Source organism: Condylura cristata, unplaced genomic scaffold (genome assembly GCF_000260355.1).
Source record: "Condylura cristata isolate star-nosed mole 26May11 unplaced genomic scaffold, ConCri1.0 scaffold00005, whole genome shotgun sequence".
Taxonomy (NCBI): domain Eukaryota; kingdom Metazoa; phylum Chordata; class Mammalia; order Eulipotyphla; family Talpidae; genus Condylura; species Condylura cristata.
Window position 1 is genome coordinate 65326265 of NW_004567106.1, and position 21428 is coordinate 65347692.

The 21428-nt window shown below is 44.1% G+C and overlaps 1 protein-coding gene across 5 annotated transcripts in view; it reads right to left on the minus strand.

Annotated features, from left to right (window-relative positions):
- Positions 1-21428, minus strand: part of DGKI (diacylglycerol kinase, iota) — a 276637-nt gene that overhangs the window by 182318 nt on the left and 72891 nt on the right. For all 5 annotated transcript variants that reach the window (XM_012720852.1, XM_012720854.1, XM_012720853.1 and 2 more), the window contains exons 4-6: positions 18990-19064; positions 17659-17715; positions 9340-9405 (exon numbers count right to left, since the gene is read on the minus strand). In XM_012720852.1, the coding sequence (XP_012576306.1) occupies positions 9340-9405; positions 17659-17715; positions 18990-19064 (198 nt within the window). The remainder of the gene's footprint in view (positions 1-9339; positions 9406-17658; positions 17716-18989; positions 19065-21428) is intronic.

Below are 21428 nucleotides of genomic sequence, written 5' to 3' on the forward strand. Positions count from 1 at the left end.
TGACTCTATGGCTACTTAAGCGTTATTTTGCTCATCCGTATCAAAGAGGGATGTGAGGTCAGATGCTTTGGAACAAGCTGACTTCAGGATTACAGAGACAAAGAACCTTGAGGGATAGGTCGTCTTCTTTTCTTTTGGTCCTTTGAGTTTTTAATCAAATTCAGCCCTTGGAATAAACTTGAAAGAACATATATTCTGCGCGGCTCGAGCTTTGTTGCCACCGTCTCTTCTGCCATCTAGGACAAATACCAAATGACCCTGGGCATCACAGCCTTGGTTGAAACCAGAGAAAAGGCTTCACTCGAAACAGATAGAAACTGCCTTTTGTGTACATATTTCACTGAGGTTTCAGTCTCCACCTGAGCCGAGCTAATTTGACTTGATTTGATCCAACACTAGACTCGGTACCATCCCCGCCTCCAAAACCTTAAACGATAAAAACAAAGTCAACCCTTCCAGTTCCACTCCAGGGTCAGCCTCTAGGTCCAAGAAGTGCAAGAAGCAACCCCGAGGAAACATAGAATAAGACTCAATCAGTATCTACCTGGAGAAAGAAAATGTCAAATGTTTTCGCACAAATCCTACCATTTTGGAAAAATACCTCGATGCCCTTTTACACATTTTAGATTGAATGTCTAAAATGTTTGCCCAAAGATTAGATGCAAAGTATATTATTTCTAGCAAAATAAAGTTGAAATTAAAAAATAAACTGTTACACCCTTTTGAAAAGACAGGTTTATTAGGAGAGACAGAGCGCGCAGGTCCTGCATGGTCAGGGCAGGAGGGACAACTCCATAGCACGTTGGCCAGTGGCCTATAAATAGCACGGTAGCTTGAGACTCGCTCATGTAAAAGGAAATCTGTCTACTCAGGGCAGAATTTTGCTGGAAGATCTCAAGCTGGTTGTGCTATTTCAGTGTAACCCAAAGCTGACAAACTACTGTGATGGTGCATGAGAAGCAGATGAGTCACAGAAGACTTTCACATGACCCAAGAACAGAGCCACAAAGCCTGGTTCATTAAGAAATGGTGGTTGCTGGATTTTTTTTTTTTTTTTTGAGTGGCCCAAATAAAGACCCACATCACCCTACTTGGTAATGTTTCTCTGACTAGTCAAAATGACACTTGTTTTAACCATCTGCAGATTTATGGACTGGGTCTGTCCTATCCAGCATGCAACTTTCAATCTCTAATTAGCAAAGTCACCAGGAGCCTTTCCAAGTACACATAAATTGTTGACTATTCCCCTCAGCACACTTTTCAGGCCACTTTTACTGATATGTGTGCTTGTGTCCAGCAATGCCAATCACTGGATGCTGGATACTTTAAAAATACGCCTTTTCCGGCCCTCCCTGGTGGCGCAGCGGGTTAAAGCAAAGCGCTGAGAGTCTGAAGCCACTTCCGCATGAGTTCGATCCCCGCCTGCCCTGGAGGAGACCACATGGTGGGGCAGACCTCTCCTGACCCGCCCGCTGCTCCCCTCAGCAGTGTACTTCGTTGATCTGCCTGTTCTGTTCTCCACTCTGCCTCTCGCCGCCCCTCTCGCCGCCCCTGAGCCTCTGGCCTGTACCCCAGTTCTGTATGCACAAATAAATAAATCTTTAAAAAAAAAAATACACCTTTTCCTTGGTTTTATCATGGGATGAATTTGATAACATGAATATTTAAGCTTATGCAAGAGTGGGATCATTTACTCAGAGAAAAATCTAATTTACTCTATCTTCCTAAGGTGCCTATATGACTTTACTGAAATTTAGCTTTTTTTTTAATATTAGTTTATTTGTGCCTTTTTCCATCTCTTTGTAATCCCTCTGGGTTTCCCACCACCAGTTCACCCAAGTGCCATCACCACAGTTCTGTGCACTTTTCTCATCCCATTTTTGATCCCATCCCCCACTTTGGCCAGGATGGGATCAAAAAATGTCTCTGGTTTATAGTTGTTCATTATTTTTTTAATAGACATTTAAGATTTTTAAAATGTAAACATATGTGGCTATCTAAATTATGATGGACAGTCTTTATAAATGGAATTATAGTAAGCAGTGTCTTCATAACACCTGAAAATATTGTAAATTATACAAACCTCTCTCTGAAAAATTTAAATTCCCATCTATTAGGTTTAATTATATTAGGCTTAATTATCAATACCCTTATTGTCTATACCATAATCTCACTCCAGAGTTATCACCGACTTACACACAGATTGACATTTTATTATTCCTCGGCAGAGAATTCTGCATCCCACTTATTCTAATGTTGCTTGTAATTACACTGTATTAATCAAAGTCATTCAGTAATCATCCTCAGAGACTTTTTTTAATTCATTTATCTGAAGGCCCCTGTTACATGTTATATATCATAAATTGAGTCTCCTGGAAGGAAAAAAAAAAAACAAACAAACAAGAGTTTTCAGCACAGAAATCTCAGTTCAGGTTAACACTGTCACCACCAACATGTCGACTCTATGAAGAGAGAAGACAGGATTTCCAGGATGTCCATGATGACTTCATGGAAGTAGACAGCTAAACCAGGGACCTTGAAATTGAAATAGGCATCTCTAATAGTGGCTACTGATTTTCATTTCAATGTACACGTAAACTGTCTTTAGCTGTGATGTCTACATTTCATGTTTGTTTGTATGCCCATCCTGATTCTACGACAACATGCTTCCTACACAGAGTTAGCACCAAGAGGCCAAACTGCACGTAGAACTTTACTGAATAGGTTTCTCTCTCTGTCCTCAAATACCAGGGAAGCTCCTTATATGAAAGCATTTCCCTAGTGAAGCAAGAATTATACTTATGATAATGATCATTCATGAAAATTCTCATCTCTCACTGACCTTGTGTGTATGTGTGTGTGTTGATAATATTTAACAAGTAGGTTGATTTTGTAAAAGTCATCTTTGTAAAAACTAATTTTTTAAAAAATATAAGATTAATAGTACCCAGTTACCAACCACAAACCATTACAGCTTTTCAAGAGAAACCATATAGCTTATAATCTTGCTAATAGCATGACATTCCAGGAGGTAACCATTATTTACCCTTAACTACTGACAAAAGGTCTTCTGCTAATAGAACTCTACATTCTTTGCTGTCAAGTTAAGACTATTTTTCTATAGTATGTGCCAAGCATCTGAGAGACTTACAAAATTACTCAGATTGTACCTGGCTTGGTGAGTGTATGACCAAATAATTTCACCATATAAAATATGCCTTGGAGAGAGAAAGGTTTCTACTATCTAGAAGTAGTCTTAGCTTCACTTTAGGATTTTAATATGTCTACTCTTCCTGGTAGATGGATTATTCTCAAATGACCTAATAGCCTTTTTGCACCAATGAGCCCAGACTGGGAAGTATAGAGAGAGGCCCCTGAGGGAAGGACTACACCCCAAAAAACTAGCTGTAGGACCTAACCGATATGTACCAGCTGAAATAAAACTCTGGGGGGGGGGGCAGAGAGGGAAGGGGGGACTGAAGGTTGATAAAGGAGAGTTTCAGATGTGGGATCACTATCTGCAATAGAGAATTTAACACATTATCAAGAATACCCAATGTTCCTAGTAATTATATTAACACAGGGAGGAACCTGAGAAACTTGAATTAAGCATGGTTTATGTTAAGTGAAATAGAAAACCCAGCACTCCTGTGATTGAGGGAGGCAGCAAAAAAAATCTCAGAGAAACAGACAAGCTGAAGGTGCTCTATATTGTACAATGGGAAACCCCATCAGGTGACTGTTCTGTAGTAGGAACCCCAAATACCTCATTTACCAAAGCTGTAAGACCTGTGCTAATAAGACATCACTTCGTTGAAAAGGTCTCCCTGTAGGTTGGGTCTGATGGTAGGAAATGCCTTCCAGGATGAGGAATCAGGAAGCAATCAGGGTTCTAGAGTCCCAAAATAAGAGAGACAACATGGCAGCACTCAGCCATGAAAGGAAGGAGGTGCAATTGCTGTAGGACGGACATTGCAGTCAAGGGGCTTGACTTACAGAGAACCCTCAAATGACCAAGACAGCAGGACAGTCCCACGAGACGGACGATGAGAAAAAAGGGCTATTGCTCAATACAATCAAACATAATTGAGAATGGAGGATCAAGAGGGATGGGGACAGATGCTCCAATAAAAAGGTCACAATCTTTTGCCCCATCTATGGACCTCAGCCAGCTTTCAAGGGTAAACCCCCTGAAGAAGAAGCAGCCAAGTCCTCAGGAGAAAAACCTTGCAACCTCAGAGCAATGGTCTATGACATCATTTTCCCCATCTAACTAAAGGCTCTGCAGACAGTGGGTTAGCTGTACCCTGGAGAGAGAGTATTGTCCAAGTATTTTAAAGATCTTTGGGCAAGGGTTCAAGCTGACAAATATCCAAGGGCCTGGGTATGAAGCCACACCATGATCCCCTGTTAGAGGTGAGCAGGGTGAGCTCCAGCTTGAACAATGGAGCCCTGGTTTCTGTGGCAAACATAATGTATTCATATAGTAGACAGATGTTGAGTTACAACAACTCACACCTGAAACCTATAGACTGTCATAATGCAAAGCTACTTCAATTTTTTTTTAATGGAGTCCTGGGCCAGGACTGATCCATAGTGAGGCTACCGGTTCCACAAAGACTTCAGGGTTCATTTTGCTTTTCTCAAATTGTGCAACTGGAGTCATCCTATTTGGTATTTCACAAAACTCCAATATTTGCTTCTTGGTCTGTTGTGCGAGGGACTAGCATCGTGAGGAAACCCAAGTAAAAGCTTCGTGACATCCTCCCAGCCACATGGGAGCCAAATCCTTCCATCAAAAACAATTCCATCTTCCAGAACTAATATGTATGAGAGCATATGAAATGATTAATTTTGAAAGTTGTAATAATGGTATTTTGTTTGTTTTTTAATGTTTATCTCTTTGTATACCTTCTTTAAGACTAAAAGAAGCAGTGGTGGTGTGCTCCAAAATATCCCAATTTAATTCAGCAGTCTAGACTCCTGCAAAACCAGACATTATGCTGAAGGATGATATGGACTACCACAAATTAACCCAGTCCACTATAATTGCAGCTACTGGTGCCAAACTTGGGATCTTTTGGCTGTGAGTATATGACATATGGGCATTTATTTGGCAAATGATTTCTTTTTCATCCCTCTCTTAATGGAGAATTAAAAATTGTTTGCATGCACTTGGCAGGGTTAACAGTATACTTTACGGCGTTGTGCCAGGGTTTTTAACTCCGCTGAATCTTCTCCAAATGTAATGCAAAGGGAGTTGAACCATTTGAACATTCTAGAATTCCTCTTAACCACGGTGTTAAGGCCATTGGATTAAAGTGGTTGGCAAGAAGGGGCAAGTACCTAGGAGATCCTGGAGAGACACAATGGGGAAGACAAGCCCTGTGAGGCATCAGAGGCCTCACGCGTCAGTGAAGCATCTAGGACTAGCATGTCTGCTCCAATCTGAAGGCTGTGTTGCCGCATTGCTCAACTGTGATCACCAAAGATGAAGCAGAACACTCTGTGGGCCCCTTTGGGTGCTGGCGGCCAAATGCCACACTTAAGTGGCTTACCAGCTCCGATCCATTTGCTGGATGACAGTAAGTGTTTCCAGTTTAGGCCAGTGCAGGAGACGGCCTTGCAGCAGGTCTGGCTAAAACGGGCCCAATCACGGGGGCACACAACCCTGCAGACTCCGGGCCACTTGGAAAGGAGGAGAGGAGATGCCCCGTCGGGCATCTGGATTAGCCCCAACACGAGAGTCACAGCACAGAGTCTAAGATCTTGAGACAAGCTGCTCCATCTGTGAGAGAGAACTGTACATCTTTAAAAAAAGAAAAAGAGGCCCTCCCCGGTGGCACAGCGGGTTAAGGCACAGCACTTAGGCACAGCTAAAGCCACTTCTTCATGAGTTCGATTCCCGCCCACCCCGGAGGTGACCACATGGCGTGGCAGACCTCTCCTGACCCGCCCGCTGCTGCCCTCAGCAGTGTACTTCGTCGGACTGCCTGTTCTGCTCCCCACTCTGTCTCTGGTGAATCCTCTCACCCTCCGCATCTCTGGCCTGTACCCCAGTTCTGTATGCACAAATAAATACATCTTTAAAAAAAAAAAAAAGAAAAGAAAAACTGCTCCTGGCATGTTACTCTGCTCTGATGGATAAACCCTGACCACTGATCCCCAGGTGACCATGAGATGGACGCAGTCAGGTCCCTCAGTCATAAGGGGGGGTGCGCCCAGCTGCAATCCATTTTTAGATGTAAATGGGGCCAGCTGGGATCAGGAACCAGAGAGCTGGGGAGACACAAGCATGAGCCACTCAGACTCCCTGCAGCTCCCTCTCCAGCCTCCTGGCTCTCGTCACTCCAGAAATGCCGGGCCCCAGGAACCATCTCAAACAGGAGATCTGAGACAGGTTCCTCGAGGGGTCAACATGGCCCCAGAGTCCAGCCAAAAATGGGGTTCTGCTTCCCGAAAGTCGACCCAGGATGGCCACAATCGGCATGCGGGTGCGCTAGACAGCAGCACCCCGCAGGGGGCACCACCAGCCCAGAAGTGGGGCCTCACCTGTGAACCTCACCATGTCCCTAGACCTAACGGGCTCTTGAAAGCTGGCTCTTCACCCCTCAGGCACATCCATGCTTTCATTTTAGAGGACGGTGCTTTAAACTGGGAGGGAGCTTCCGCCCAGGCCCCTGTCAGTAGTTTCCACTGATTTTACACCTGTGTAGTGTGGTTTCTGTCGTTGCTGTCGGCACTAACAATGGTTAACATTGTTCCTTGTGTCTCAGAGGTGCGGGATTTCACCCTTCAGGTGTTTTCCATTATATTGTGATGCTGCAATCCTTTTCACCATTCAAATCATGGCTCGACCGTACCCCCATGGAATACGGTTTTTAATCATCTTATCATTTTGGCAATACAAAAAAGGACTGCGTGTACTTCCTTTACATATGTACACTTTAAATACTGCGCCATCCATTTAGTGTTTAACTATATTCACTGCAATAAAGAGTGCTTTTGACATTTTCCCATTTAGCTTATGCTACGTGCTGTTTCATTTGCTCAAGTTTATTACATCTGAAAACACACGTTGACTACTGTACTAGTAATTCTGGTTTCCACTGGGTTTGGCTACTAGAAAGTGAAGGTGAGTCAAATCAGGGTAGTTGCCGCCCTAGATCTTGGACTGCTAATCCTTGTGGCCGTGAAGGGTCCTCTCTATCTCCCACCTCTTTAAACTGGGCTTGACCGTGGCTTCCTGCTGAGACCAGCCTCGGAGTTTCCCAGGGTCCCTTGGGGTTTCTTTACTCTCTGGTCAAACATTCAAAATATTCTACTAAACACTCCCTGAATTATGTCATTTGAGAGTCTGCCATCTCTTTTCTGCCCAGATCTTGACTCTCAGAGGATACAAGACTGGGAAGGGGAACGATGTAAACTAGGTAATGGTCACAACCATGCAGTAGTCAGCAAATGGCAAAACAATCAAGCAATGGAATTGTGACTTCCCTTCTCTTATATCCATTAGGTGCCCCACACTCAACCAAACTCTCTCACTGAAGGAGAGGCTTGCGGGAAAACCAGTTCAAAATTACTTTATTTTTTTACTTAAAAAGTAGAGATGGGGCCCTCCCTGGTGGCGCAGCGGGTTAAAGCACAGCACTAAGAAGCTAAAGCCGCTTCCACATGAGTTCGATCCCCGCCTGGCCCAGAGGTGATTCACATGGCACAGCAGACCTCTCCTGACCCGCCCACTGCTCTCCTCAGCAGTGTACTGGTCGATCTGCCTGTTCTGCCCCCCACTCTGTCTCTGATGAAGCCTCTGGCCTGTACCCCAGTTCTAAATGCATAAGTAAATAAAATCTTTTTTTTTTTAAAGATTTATTTATTTATTCATACAGAACTGGGGTACAGGCCAGAGATGCGGAGGGTGAGAGGATTCACTAGAGACAGAGTGGGGAGCAGAACAGGCAGATCAACGAAGTACACTGCTGAGGGGAGCAGCGGGCGGGTCAGGAGAGGTCTGCCACGCCATGTGGTCACCTCCGGGGCAGGCGGGGATCGAACTCATGAGGAAGTGGCTTCAGTTTCTCAGTGCAGTGCTTTAACCCGCTGCGCCACCAGGGAGGGCCAGTAAATAAAATCTTTTTTAAAAAAAGGTCATGTGAGAGGAGACGCTGAGCCTCCTAATTCTCAGCATGTGAGAACAGCTGAGACACAGCTTTCTGCTCCCAGATTCCTTATCTTTTTACCTCCTCCCCCTTTCAATCTATTTCATCTGTCCTCTTTACAGGTCAGAAAGGAACCGAGTGTCACTGGAGGAGATGGTTCTACACATAATGGCTGGATGTGTGGCCTCCCAGGGAAGAGCTTGGTAACCAGTGGCAACCACGATTCTGTCTTTCCAGGTACTGGGCAAAATGAATGTCACTTTTCCCAAGTCTTATTCACTCTTAACAACCCTGCCTCAAGCAGCAACATTTCCTCGAATCCCTCTGCTGTCCACAATGTCCTACTGGTCAGCTCATCCCAGAGCTTGACCAGAGGAGTCTCATGAGTAAACAAGGAAATGGGAAATTCATCGATAGACTATATTCTCCCAAATTATTTTGTCTTCTTTCAAATTGAAACTTCGTATTGCTGATGCCCGTCATCTTACTATTGATAGTACTTTTAAAGATCTTTATAGTGTGCGTCACCTATTTCACTTCTCCAGAGGGTCCCTTCCTCCCTAACGTAGATCTTCAGCACTAGGAAAAAGCCACAACCCAAGTCTGTTGAGGTTGATTACATGCGAATCTCTGGAGCTTGACAGAATGAGACCCCTACACGTGGGGGCCCCGTAACCAGCCATACGAGAAACAGAGAGCACAAAGAACCACATGGGGGGTGGGCATGTCTTCCCAGAAACTGGATGGGATCTGGGGGAGCATCACTGTTCTTGTTTACATGTTTTTCTCCTACACAGTTCTGCTCTATCACAACAACATGTCAACTAGTGTGTGTTGTTCAACAGCCCGTTGAGTTCTGTTGCTGATTGGAGAAGAATGAGACCAACAGTCCTCTCCAGAAGGAAGTGTTGGGTTTTTTTTAATTAGCAAGAATGAAATTTACCATCAAATTGCACCCATTTCTCATAAAATGCTGATTCTTTGTATTTAGACCCCCGCCTCTTGCACGTGCTTTAGGAACTTGATAGACACCTCTCAGGGAAAGGGACCCAGTGACATAGGCCTCCTGCGAGGGAGAGCAAGGATGCACTGAGCGCTGGATTCGGGCGACGGGACTCAGCGACCTCAGGCCCTCGCCAAGGCCGCGGCCCTGCCGCGTGGCCGTGGGGCGGCCCCTTACCTTACCACACTGCTTACACTTCCCCTCCTGGCGACGCCTGTGCACCCAGTGATGACGCACAAAGTTCTGTGGGGAAATAAAGTAAGTGAATATATTTAAATCTGCAACATTAGTTTCTTTTGAGAATTTAGATTCCAAGCCTAAGCGCATAAAAACAAACACGCGTCCACATGGGTGTTTGACAGTTAACAGGAGTCCACGTGGATCAATGAATCCAGCCCTCCGTCCCCGGGGATCTCCCATATCTGTAGATATCAGTGGTCGCATCCCCCCTCTCTGTCGTCCTCATGGCCAACGGCCACCCCAACGACGCTCTGCTTTCGTCTAGTAGAGAGCGTGCAGCTGTGGGTCGGGGCATGCCAGAGAACAGGGCTGGCGGCAGGGCACGGAAGTACCCACAGAGAAACACAGAGCAGAAGTTGGCAGAGACAGTTTTTAACGAATGCATCCATCATGCTCTAGGCACGCCGGTGTGTAGGCGCATCTTCGCCCGAGCATCAGAGCTCCAGACTCAGGAGAGAATTTTTCACTAGAGTAGCCAAGGGAAGAGAAAAGCTGAGTGAGACGATGAGGGCCTATGGGTGAAGTTGGTGCCATAGTGTTGTATCCAAACTTTTAAGGGCCTCCCTGGTGGTGCAGGGGTTACAGTCTCGGCATTACCAAACAATCGCCAGCCACTGCAGCACCGAGTTCAATCCCGGGCCAAGGAGCAGCAGGGGGTGCAGCAGACCTCTCCTGTCTCCCCACCGCTCCCCTCAGCAGTGTGTTTCAGTGCATCTGCCCCTTCCGCTCCCCACTCTGTCTCTGGCGAATCCTCCCTCAAGCCCCGCCCAGCACCTCTGGCCTAGACCACAGGTCCTGTATGCATAAATAAATCTTTAATTGAAAAAAATAAACTTTCAAGAATGATTCTTGTCTTGAGCTCCAGGGAACACGGAAAAACCTTCCCCTCCCGAGCAGACAGCCATGGCTGGGGCAGCAGAGGTGACACCATGGCCCCCGCTGCCAGAACACATCCCAAGGGGGCGGGCATCTCTGAGGCCTGATGTGGTGCCCCCACCCGTCAGTGGGCTCACTCCTCTTAGACTGCCGCCTGGAGAGTACTCGCCAACTTCTGTTTTCTCTTGGCCTTTTCTGAGAAAGTACACTTAACCTGAGCTTAACAAATCTGTCATCAGGCCATAAACCACACTTCGCCTTCAAAAGGGCTATTAGCATCTATTCAATCATTCAACAAACTCTTACTAATGCCTACTCCCTGCCAGGCACTGTGCTAAGTACATAGAATAGGTTGTTGTCAAGGGGGAAGTATCATATCAGGGCATGAAATTCCACATGACAAAAATACCTCTAACGAGCATCAGCATTATAAATTTTAAAACGCCACCTTTATTTCCCTTCAATCTGTCAAATCAATTTAAAACTCAACAAAGATCCTGGGGGAATAATGGCCTTAAATATAAGATACACTGTGTGTTGGTTGCACTAATGAGTCTAATTTTTGTCTCGCTTTTCCCATGGTGGCATTTGACTAAACAAGGACACAGTTCTTGTGTTGTTCTCAGAAAGAAGCTAATAATAATAGCCAGCATTTGGTGCGTCCTAACTGCATGCCAGATACTTCTTAAATTGCTTTACATGTAATAATTCTCTTAGTTTCTATGAGTATAAGTGCTGTTCTGTTGGTAGTAAAAATCTAGGCATTGTTAAAAAAGGGAACCATCACTACATCACTTGAGAAGCTGCAGTTTGGTGCCCTAAACACCGCCCCCCCCCGGCTCCTCCCTGACTTCCACAGCCCCCCACCCATGTACACACACGCCACCTTCTCAACATCAGAGGCCATTTCTACCTCATGTTGTTAAGCAACTACAATATTGGTTGCTGGCACAAGAGAGCTCCAGGATGTTGCTCCAATGAGCTCTCTTTTAAAAACAAATCCTGTTGCCTGGGCAATGCCATTGGTTTCACCTGCAAACTTAGAAAACCGGGCAATGACGGTTACTGGGGTTCATCTGCAAGTTTAAAACTCAGTACAGGCAACCGAGGGGCCTGTGCTGGCGGGGGCTTCCAGGACGGCTGCAGCAAGCCTAGGGCCGGCCTGGCTGTCGGGGCTATACTGTCAGCTCATTGCAAACACGCTCCTGGGAGCAACGGCCCTCAAAGGTCCACTTCTACTTCACAGAAGAGACCGACCTTTCTGGCCTTCCAGCTGCATCACTGCCTGTTTAAGGAGGCGAGCTAGAGAGAGTGTGCAACTGTCTCAGGGGCGCTATCTCACGGGCACATCATCAGGGGACTGTACTGAATCATTATGATCATCCTCATTTTACAATAAGGAAACAAAGGCATGGAACACGCATCCAAATTCAGCGGAGTCACTGCCTCAGGTGCAAAACCCTCCAATGTCTGACTCCAACGAGCAGTCAGGAGTAGAAACACCAAATATAGGAAAACATCAGCCGTACTATAAGGGATAGAAATATTTCATAGAATCGCCATTAGTTTAGCAGAAACTAGGTGAGAATGAACAGCATTAGTGATGGTAGAAGAAATCTTCTACTTGTTGAAATAGTAAATCACCTAGTGACTATCAGTTTTAGGAGGGAGACGCTGAAGAAGTTTGATGCGATTAGCTTTGTGAAATCCTGGTTGACTCGTGGGATTATTTAGCTAGTGACAGCTTTAGTCAAAAGATTAAACCAACAATTTCCACAAATCAACAAGTATTTAGGAACTGACTTAATGAATCATTTGTGCTGCAACCTAAAATGTTTGGTAAGCAGATGTATGATACCATGAAATTTTGTTTATTTAGGGACTGAAACAGAACATTTCTAAAATTGTTTATTTAAATATTAACACATATAACTCTTAAGTTGTTAAATATTTATAATATCGTCCTTACTAGGAAATTAAAACACAGGCAGCTAAAGCAATTTAAACAAAAAAGAAACTGAGTAATCATCACAGAAGAACTGAGTAATCATCTCCCATCCACAGGTCTATGATTTGAGACGTCAATTGTCCTCCTACTCAAGGGTCTTCTTAGGTCTAAAATAAACTTCCTACATTGTACAAAGTAAACATCCAATAAATATGTGGATGACATTCTCAACTTAATTTTACTAACAATGAAATCATGTAGTTGTCATGTCATCAATTGGGGAAAAATCCATTGCTATAGAATTTGCTATTTTGTACTCCTTATTTCCCAGGCACTTTGATTTTTCCCTTTTTTCCTTTTGAATTATCAGTCATATCTGCTAAATTACTTAACTAAAGTTACTCACACTATAAATATGGGTGTCGACACATTGCTATTGAGATAGCAAAGCAAGGCTTCTCACACGATAACATATTTACATTCTTCATCAATCATCACTGAATTTTCCATATAGTATTTCAAGTACCAGATAAAGACAGTGCTATTAGTGATGGGTGTCAAAATCGCAGAGATATATATCTCAGGGTTTATGTTCCCAGAAATACATAACACATTACTCAATTATTTTCAAAGAACTAACGCAGCTCATAGTCATAAGATGTTCAAAATGATCTTTGAAAAAAATATCCTACTCCATACAGTTAATGTCTAAGAAAAAAGGAGGTCCAGAAAGAGTCAACTTACAAACTTACATTTAAATTTTTCAATTTCCACGTATAGTCACTCTACAAAGCAAGAGGGTCAGAGATGAACAATCTCTGCTCTCGATCCCTGCTCTGGGGACAATCATCATCAAGTGGAAAAGCAGCAGAAGTGTCACTTGAGCACGGATCAAACTAATTTTAAAGAACCTGCTCTTTCATTTGCATTAAGGATAAACAGCCTAAGATATCTTAATTAATATTCTCAGATGGCTCATAGGCCTGTCATAAGCATCATCTTCAAATTATACTCTTAGATCTAGAGTTCTCGAACTCTGTGGAGAAATGGCCCTTTATAAATGCATTAAGTCAGCCAACATTCTGTGGCTCTAGCCTCTGTGCCCTGGAACCATGTGTCTGGGACAAAGTGATCAGTGTCCTCTCAGAGCTCACTCCACAGGAGGGAGACCGCAGAGAGAAATGAGTGATACATTCAAAAAATTACAATACACAAGAGCTCTAAGGGAGCAAAATAAGGCGCTCTGCTAAAGAATAACCTGCCACTGACATCAAGGAAGACCCCTGGGGGGTGACATTCTGTGCTCAGGCCTAACTTAAGAGACAGCCAGTCATGCAAAGAGATGTCCATAGAACGATAATCTGCATAAATATCTGAAGAGGGTAATAATGTGATGTGTGACTCAAGAACGGAAAGAAAGTCTTTGTGGCAACTGGATGGTTATAGAGAGGTAGACTGGGGTTAGACTGCAGGATGTTGAATGTGAAAGCAAAGGGTTTGGTTTTGTTCTAGGGCTGTGGAAAGCACTAGAGAGTTTTAAGCTGGAAAATAACATAGTGTAATTTTCATTTTTTAAAAGATTTATTTACGCATTCAAAAACTGGGGTACAGGCCAGAGGTGCAGGGGGAAGAGAAGGCACCAGAGGCAGAGTGGTGAGCAGAACAGGCTGACTGATGAAGTACACTGCTGAGGGGAGCAGCAGACGACACAGGAGAGGTCTGCCGCGCCACGTGGCCCGGGCCGAACTCATGCCGCAGTGGCCGTGGACAGTTTCAAAGTGCTGTGCTTTAACCTGTTGTACCAGGGAGTTACAATGTAATTTTCATTTTAAAAGATCATTCTAAATAATGATGAATGGAAAGGGGAAAATTAAGAATCATGGAGAAGCTATTATCACGGTCCAGAGTGAGAGATCATGGTGTCTCAGTCTAAAACACTAACAAGAGAAATGGAGATAAATGAGTAATTAGAAACATTTTGATAAATAAAACGGGGGTCCTTCCTAGTGGTGCAATGGGTTAAGGTGCAGCACTATCAAGCTCTCAGCAGCCACTGCAGCATGAGTGTGATCCCCGACCAGGGAGCTGACCCATATGGCGCAGCAGACCTCTCCTGACCTGTCCCTCAGCAGTGTACTTTGGCAGTCCGTTCTGCTCCCCACTCTGTCTCTGGTGAATCCTCTCATCACCCCTGCACCTCTGGCCTGTACCCCAATTCTAATGCATATATAAGTAAATACTTTAAAACTAAATAAATAAATAAATAAAATAGGTTAGCCAATGAACCAAATTTGGGGAGCACATGAGTAGATAGCGATGTGACACATCCCCTCAGTTTCCTCCATTGAGAAGGTTGATCAACAGCCATCTCAGTTTCTGTAGCACAAAAGAATTGGAAAAAAATTTATGATGGTGGAAGTAAAGAGTTTAGGTTTTATTTTATTATTTATCTTTTACCTTTTTCGTTAAGTATAGTTTTTAATATATTGTATCTGAGATGGTTATGACCCGTTCACCTCTCTCTGTATGAGCACGTCCCCACCATGCGGGAATTCCAGGAAGACTTGGGAAGTGAGTTGCTGTCATCCAGACATGGTATTTAAGTCCATGAGACTGGATGAGCTGTCCCAATAAGACTGGGCAGGTAGGAAGCAGGCAAATACCAAGGTTGGAGGAAAATGCGGAACTAGAGAAGGGAGTGAGAAAAGAGAGGGGGGAGGAGTATTCAGTGAAGGAAGAAGAAACGTAGGAAAAAGTTATGCCAGAAGTCTAGACAGAGAACATCTCAAGAAGGATGAAACACTGAATATTCCACTACATTTGAAAGGCCAAATAAGAAAAGAACACAAAAGTGGATTTGGCACTGAAAAAAAAAAATTCCAATGACTTTTTTATTTTTTTTTTTTTAGTAAAAACCAGACCAGAACAGATTAAAATGGGGGGGAGGGGGGCGGGAATAATGACAACTTAGATAACACTTCCTGAAGTTCAGCAATGAGTGAAAACTGAGAATCAGAGAGTACCCCTGGTGGTGAGGAATATTTTCCTTTGTTTGTGGTCAGATGGGGGCTATTAGAGTATATCTGTGCTGATCGAATAATCTGAAAGGGGAGAGGGTGGTGTTGAAAATGTGGAAAAGAAGAAACATCAAATCCTTGATTAAAAAGACGCGGGAAGGTGTCCAAACACATATGAGGATCTGCCTTCGTGAAACTGAAGTTGAAAACCACCAACACAAAGCCTTCCGTTAGAAACAGCACATTTCGTTCCCAACTAAGAGATGAGGAGCGCGGGGATCTAGAAGCAGACATGTGGAGCCGGCAGCTGGACAGTCAGAAGCTTCCCCTGAGAAGCACAGGCCCTCCCTCCTACTGTCCTGCGGGGTGACTCCTTCCTGCGTTGTCACTGAACTCTGCCCTAACCAGTGCCAGTGCACCAGATGGGTGTGTGGGGGCCCGTAATCCTGCCTCTTTTCCTAGACCTTCCTCAGCCCTCCCCCAGACATGATGGACAGATGCAGGAGACGAGAGCTGGTGGGAATAAGTGCGTTTCCTCGCTCCACATTTCCGCTCCCAACCCCTTTTCTTACCCTGTTTCCTCCTAAGCGCCTTCCATTATAACCATGTTTCCTTTTCAGCATTTTATTCCATTAAAAGTTGTTAAAAAAAAAAAGTTGTTAAAATGTCCCTGATCCTCTCTGTACTCTGACATTTTGATTCCTATTCCATGCACGTGTCTATCCTCATGGCTTTAACTACTATAATAAACACTGAAAATTCGCAGATGTCCCCCTGCAGCCTACATCTAGTCAGAAGCTCAAAACTCAGACCCCTACCAGACAGCTCCAAAGGGGATTTGTAGAGACACCCCAGCCTTTAGAGTCCTATGACTGAACTTACCACCTCTCCAACCCATCCTCATAATGACTCAGTTTTCAACATGTAATCAGTTTTCCCATGGAAATGTCTGGTTTTATTATGGAATCATCTGACTTCATGTCTGAAATCTAATCAACTACTACACTCGGTCAATTTTGTTTTCTTCAAAATCATACCTACAAAATTTTCCCCATCCCCAGAGTTACCTTAGTTCAGAGTATCATTATCTCTTGCCTAGAATGCTAGAATAGCTCTTAGATGTTCTCCAAGAGGCCAATGATAATGAAATTCTCAACCTGTAGCATGACCTTCATGTGACTCTGGACTTCATGTTTTCCTTGAGTATGTTCTCGCTCACATTTGTGCTTGTGTGCAAAATTCTCTCCACCAGAAGGCTCTTACTCATCTCCTAACTGTCCCCCACCCTCCCTTACATAAATAACTCCTTTGTGTCTGAGTTGGGTTACATCTCTTCCAGGAAGCTGCTTCCCTGACATCTTCCCTCTTGCTCTTATTCATTACTATACAGGGGTAGTTTTGGGGATACGCCAGCCAGGGAGCTTTCCAGTGGAGGTAAATCTATGCATGTAATTTAAATCAGTCTCACTAGGAATGTAAGTGGAATGAAGAAAGTATAGTCTCCAAAACCCACATCCGCCACACGTTCTCATATGGAGTATACCACGTAAGATAGAAATAGCTGGGCCAGCCAGACTATGGTTAAAGAACGATGGGTCCTGTAAACTGTGAGTGTTTGTTTTGTCAATCAGGGAGTGCAATTTGGGGCCTGGAGCTAGAGCATCCATTATAACACAGGAGGGATGAGAACATCTACCAACTGTGTCATCTTCTCTAATTTTCCCCATACTGTGCTCAGTCTCCTAAATAAAGCTAAACAAATAAATGTGCGTGTGCAGCTCTCTTGCTGCCAGTGCCTCTCCTAAGCCTGTAGCAATTCCTCACCATCATCATTCCCTATTTACCTGTTTGTGTCCACTGCCAGACTGCCAGGTGAAGGACTGAGTACTAAATGTTATTCTAACAGAGTACTAAGTGGTATTGGTATTCAGTTATTTACTTAGCGGATGAAAATACTGACATTCAGAGGGACAAGGTGAGATGCCCCACACTGCATAACATGAAGGCTGATTTTTAAAGTAGGCTGTTTCTGGGGTTCATAATTATGCTCAGTAACTATGCTGAACCCAAATAGCTTCTCTCCCCTCTCAAAACGAAAACTGGAGTTAGAATGAGCAGAAAGATAATAAAATGCTTTTTTTTTTTAAACTATATTCCTCCCCCATACGCTCTAGCCTGATTATTAGAACCTTAGCACTCCAGTGCATTTCATGACAAGAATACAGGGCTTACACATTCACACAGGTAAGATAGAACAGGAGGTTTACCTGATTGTACTTATTGACATATTAAGAAACTGATGTGAAATTGGGGAAGATGGACTTTGTCTTTTAAGCCCAGGAAAAGATCTATTTTCCAATGAATTGATGGGAAATAATAATAGATCATTTTGAAGTAGAGCTCTCGAATACTCACTTCTCTTGGTGACCTTGAGCCTCCTTCTCGAAATGTTGGTTTACATCTGAAATTAATCTATGATTTAAAAAAGAAAGTATGTCAAACTTGATTGAGTTACCTGCAAAAAAATCAACAGTGACAGATATTGAGACAACAAAACCAGATCCCCAAAGAGTAAGAAATAGTTTAACACTACCCTTAGTCTTTTGGAAGAATCATCGTGACTCTTCTACTGAATCCTAAATGATTGTCTATCTCCAATCCATGGCTCTTCTGTTCCATTGATAAAATTAAACTATTTTTGAACTATTATTAAACCATTTATCTCTTACACCATAAATTTGAGAAACTGAGATAATAAAGAGTCAGAGGAAAACTATAAGGCAGTTAAAAATCATCTATGTTCCAAATTTGAGAAGTAGGAAATGATAAATTGTAGAGATTTTCAGTATTATTATGACTGCTCATGTAGACACTCACAAGTGACTTTATTTACAGGTTCAGCACTCCCTGGCTTTTAGAGGGAGAGAGCTCCTAATATATTTACAACTTTGATATGGCAAAAGGAGTACAGAAATGAAGTAGATGGGTAAATGAAATTGGAACAGCTAAGTAATAATAGCAATAGCAATAAAATTAAATGTTAGTAACTGTTACCAGCTGGCAATGACTGTCAGCGTGTTGCTGCACCTCGGTGTTTGAATGTTCGTACACACAGCAGCTGGAGCACAGAGAATGCACAGGAAGTGATGTGGAAATGGGTTGGGGTGAGAAAGGGGAGGGAACACTCCTTGGTGGAGTGTCTGTCTTCCCCCAATGACAAATAAGTAGTCTCTAAAGAATTCACTTCTGCTGGAGGTGAGAGACAATGGGCATGTCACTTCCAGCACCTCCTCCATCACCGCCACTTGAAGGCTGTGTGAGCTTGGAGGATGCCTCCGAGACCTGGCTTCTGGCCCAGCACTGTCTCCTTTACAACCACTTTAGGAAGAAGGAAACTTAGAAAGATTAGACGCAGCTATAAAAGCAACAGTTTAAAGAGCTTGTGGATTTTTTTCTTTAATTTTCTTGTGGAAAATTCTATAGTGAATAGCCATGTTTGAGCAAAGAAAATATGGGGGAAATTAGCACATAGGAAGCTTCTCCATGGAACCTTCTCCTTCTTTCTCCCAGGATTCCAGATAAAGTGATAGCAACTGATACTTGGGCAAACAACAGCATGACTGAAGCTTGAGTACTGTCTTTCCATGGTCACTCTGGTAAGAACAGTGGCCTTCAGTTTCTGAAAAGGGCAGTTTCAGAAATGGGCTTGTCACGTGGCCACCCGTTCAGCAGGTGCGCCGGCTCACCTTTTCTAGCTGCTCGATGCAGGCGGTGTGGACTACAATTTTACACACGGCACACTTCCTCCGGAGAGCCGATTTCTACAACATCCAATTCAAAACACAGGAAGAACTGTTAATGGTTTGCTCTGAAGAGTTTCTTCGTAATAATGAGGGTGTACACAACTAAAGCACCTGTCATTGTTTCGTTTACTCAGCAAATTTAAAGCGCCATCAAATACAAACAATAATACAATGACTTCATCAACGGTCCTTCGACCAAGCAGTTCTGTGCTCCCATCATTATGGATGGATGACCTGGGTTGTCTCTGTAAAATACAAATATTACCGTAGCTGTACACATAATCTGAACCAACCTCTTTAATCTGTTAGTTCTAAATTTCTAACAGTGTAGGCAGCATTTTCCTCCTTTTTCTTTTTTTCTTATTTTTACTCCAGTAGTTAAGGGGTAGAGCCAACATCCACATTTAGGTCCGTGTTCAAAACAAGGTAGGTTCTTTCCCCACTGCCAGAGTCTACGTCTCAAGGGGCACGCAAATCCATACTAAGCTGCTTGGATTTCTGCCCAAATCTTCAGGAAAGCAAAAAGACAAACCTAACTTTTGCACTTAATAAGCAGCAGCAGCAGCTAATGAGACTCTCACACCCCATGGACCAGACAATCGCTGCACCCTAAGAAATAGACGGTATTCTCACTGCACATTAACGATGTGTCCCAGGTCGCGGGAAGTGACGTGTCCAAAGCCACACGATGAAGGCAACGCAGAGTCGGGCAGTCGGGCTGCAGTGCAGCTCATGTAAGCCACGGTCGGAAACTGTCTTCCATAAACGCTCCAGTGGGGCGCTGTGTCCCACAGAGAACAGTCCGCTTTCTGTCTCCTGCCTTGTTGCCAGATTAGGCGTCCTTTCCTGTCTGTGTCTGCTGCTCGCACTCTCTGAGATGCCAGCTTTAGACAGTTTACAATTTGAGAAATCAGCTAATTAAGGTTCATAACCATCTGCAGCACTGAGTGACTAAATTGAGGGAAGGCCTCAGGTCTTTTACATAGTAGTAAAATATTTGGGTTTTAGTTTCTCGACTGAAGAAACTGCGTCTTTGAATCAGGAGTGCTAGCTGCTCACTTCTTGGTTTACAAGCAGGTTTCAATTAGATAGTTATTTCTAGTGGGATCATAAGCTTCTTTCTGGATAGAAATAGCTTAAAGCATATACAGCAGTTGCACTTGATTATGTCACAATTTTTATTTTCAAGACTTAAAACTAAATATAAAGGTAAAATCCAGGAGCCTAGACATTGCAAAGACTGTCCAGAAAACTCTAGGTCAGTCTTCCCGCACTATGAAAGGCGACCATGAAGCAAAAGCATCAAATATAACGTAGAGGCTTAGTTCCGATTCCTCACGTCAGGACACAGCTGTGGGAGAACCTAGCACAAAATCGTAATTTAAAAATAAATACGACCTGGGCCCCAGACGTGCTTAAAAATTAAAATTTTAAAGATCTCATAATCCCTTCTCATCACTAAGTTTAAAGGACAATTAGGCTGGCTGCTTTAAATAGCAAGAAAAGTAATCTCGCGCTTGGAGTAAGGGCTCCTGGCTTTGGGGTGGCGTCTCCACTGAAAATGCGCTGATTTGCATTCAGGTGTGTCCAGAGCCCCCCACCCCCACCCCGTGTGTACACTAAGACAAGGCAGGCCACAGTGGAGATTGTATCCTACCGTAGCTGACTCTGAGCTGATAGAAACATGATCGGCATCTACTGAATACACCACATTATGCTCAGCTCATGGAAGTGGGCATAGTGGATCTTGTAGACGATGATAAGGGAAGCTGGAACGTTCTGCCTGGGCCCCGGCCTCTCCCAGGCCTCGGGGACAACAGACCTGTGCACACAACAGCTCCTCACCGAACTCCAGCTCCAGCAGCACAGAATAGGACCTGGCACAGCCCAGAGGCAGGAGCTGGGGCTGGGGACAGCCGGGGGGGGGGGGGGGGGGAAAAAAAGGGTTCCACGGGAGCAAGGGGAAGGCGACACGGGTCCCTGTTGGCCAGTCTAACACCAAACACCCCCACACCCTCCTCTGGTCATCAGTCCGAATCAAAGGCACAACCAAGAAAGCTGCATTTCCTTCCTTTGAGAGAGAGGTGATTTTTGCTAAACAGCAAGGAATATGTATCAGGTGGTAGCTAAAAAGGTTTGAGAGGAAAGGAGAGAAGGGGTGGGGAGGGAGGGAGGAGGGACGCCCAGTCTCAGTTCTGTGACTAGGGAAAGGGCCTGATGGGACTTCCTTGAGGCCTAAGTTATGCCTGAAGTCTGACACCAGGAAGCACCAGCAGGGCTGGCTGGACCCTTCCCAACAAGGCACCAACTGTATTTACCCCTGAAATGGGCATCCTGCCAGCCAGCCACAGCTGCCCTGCTGTGGCCTACAGTCACCCCCTA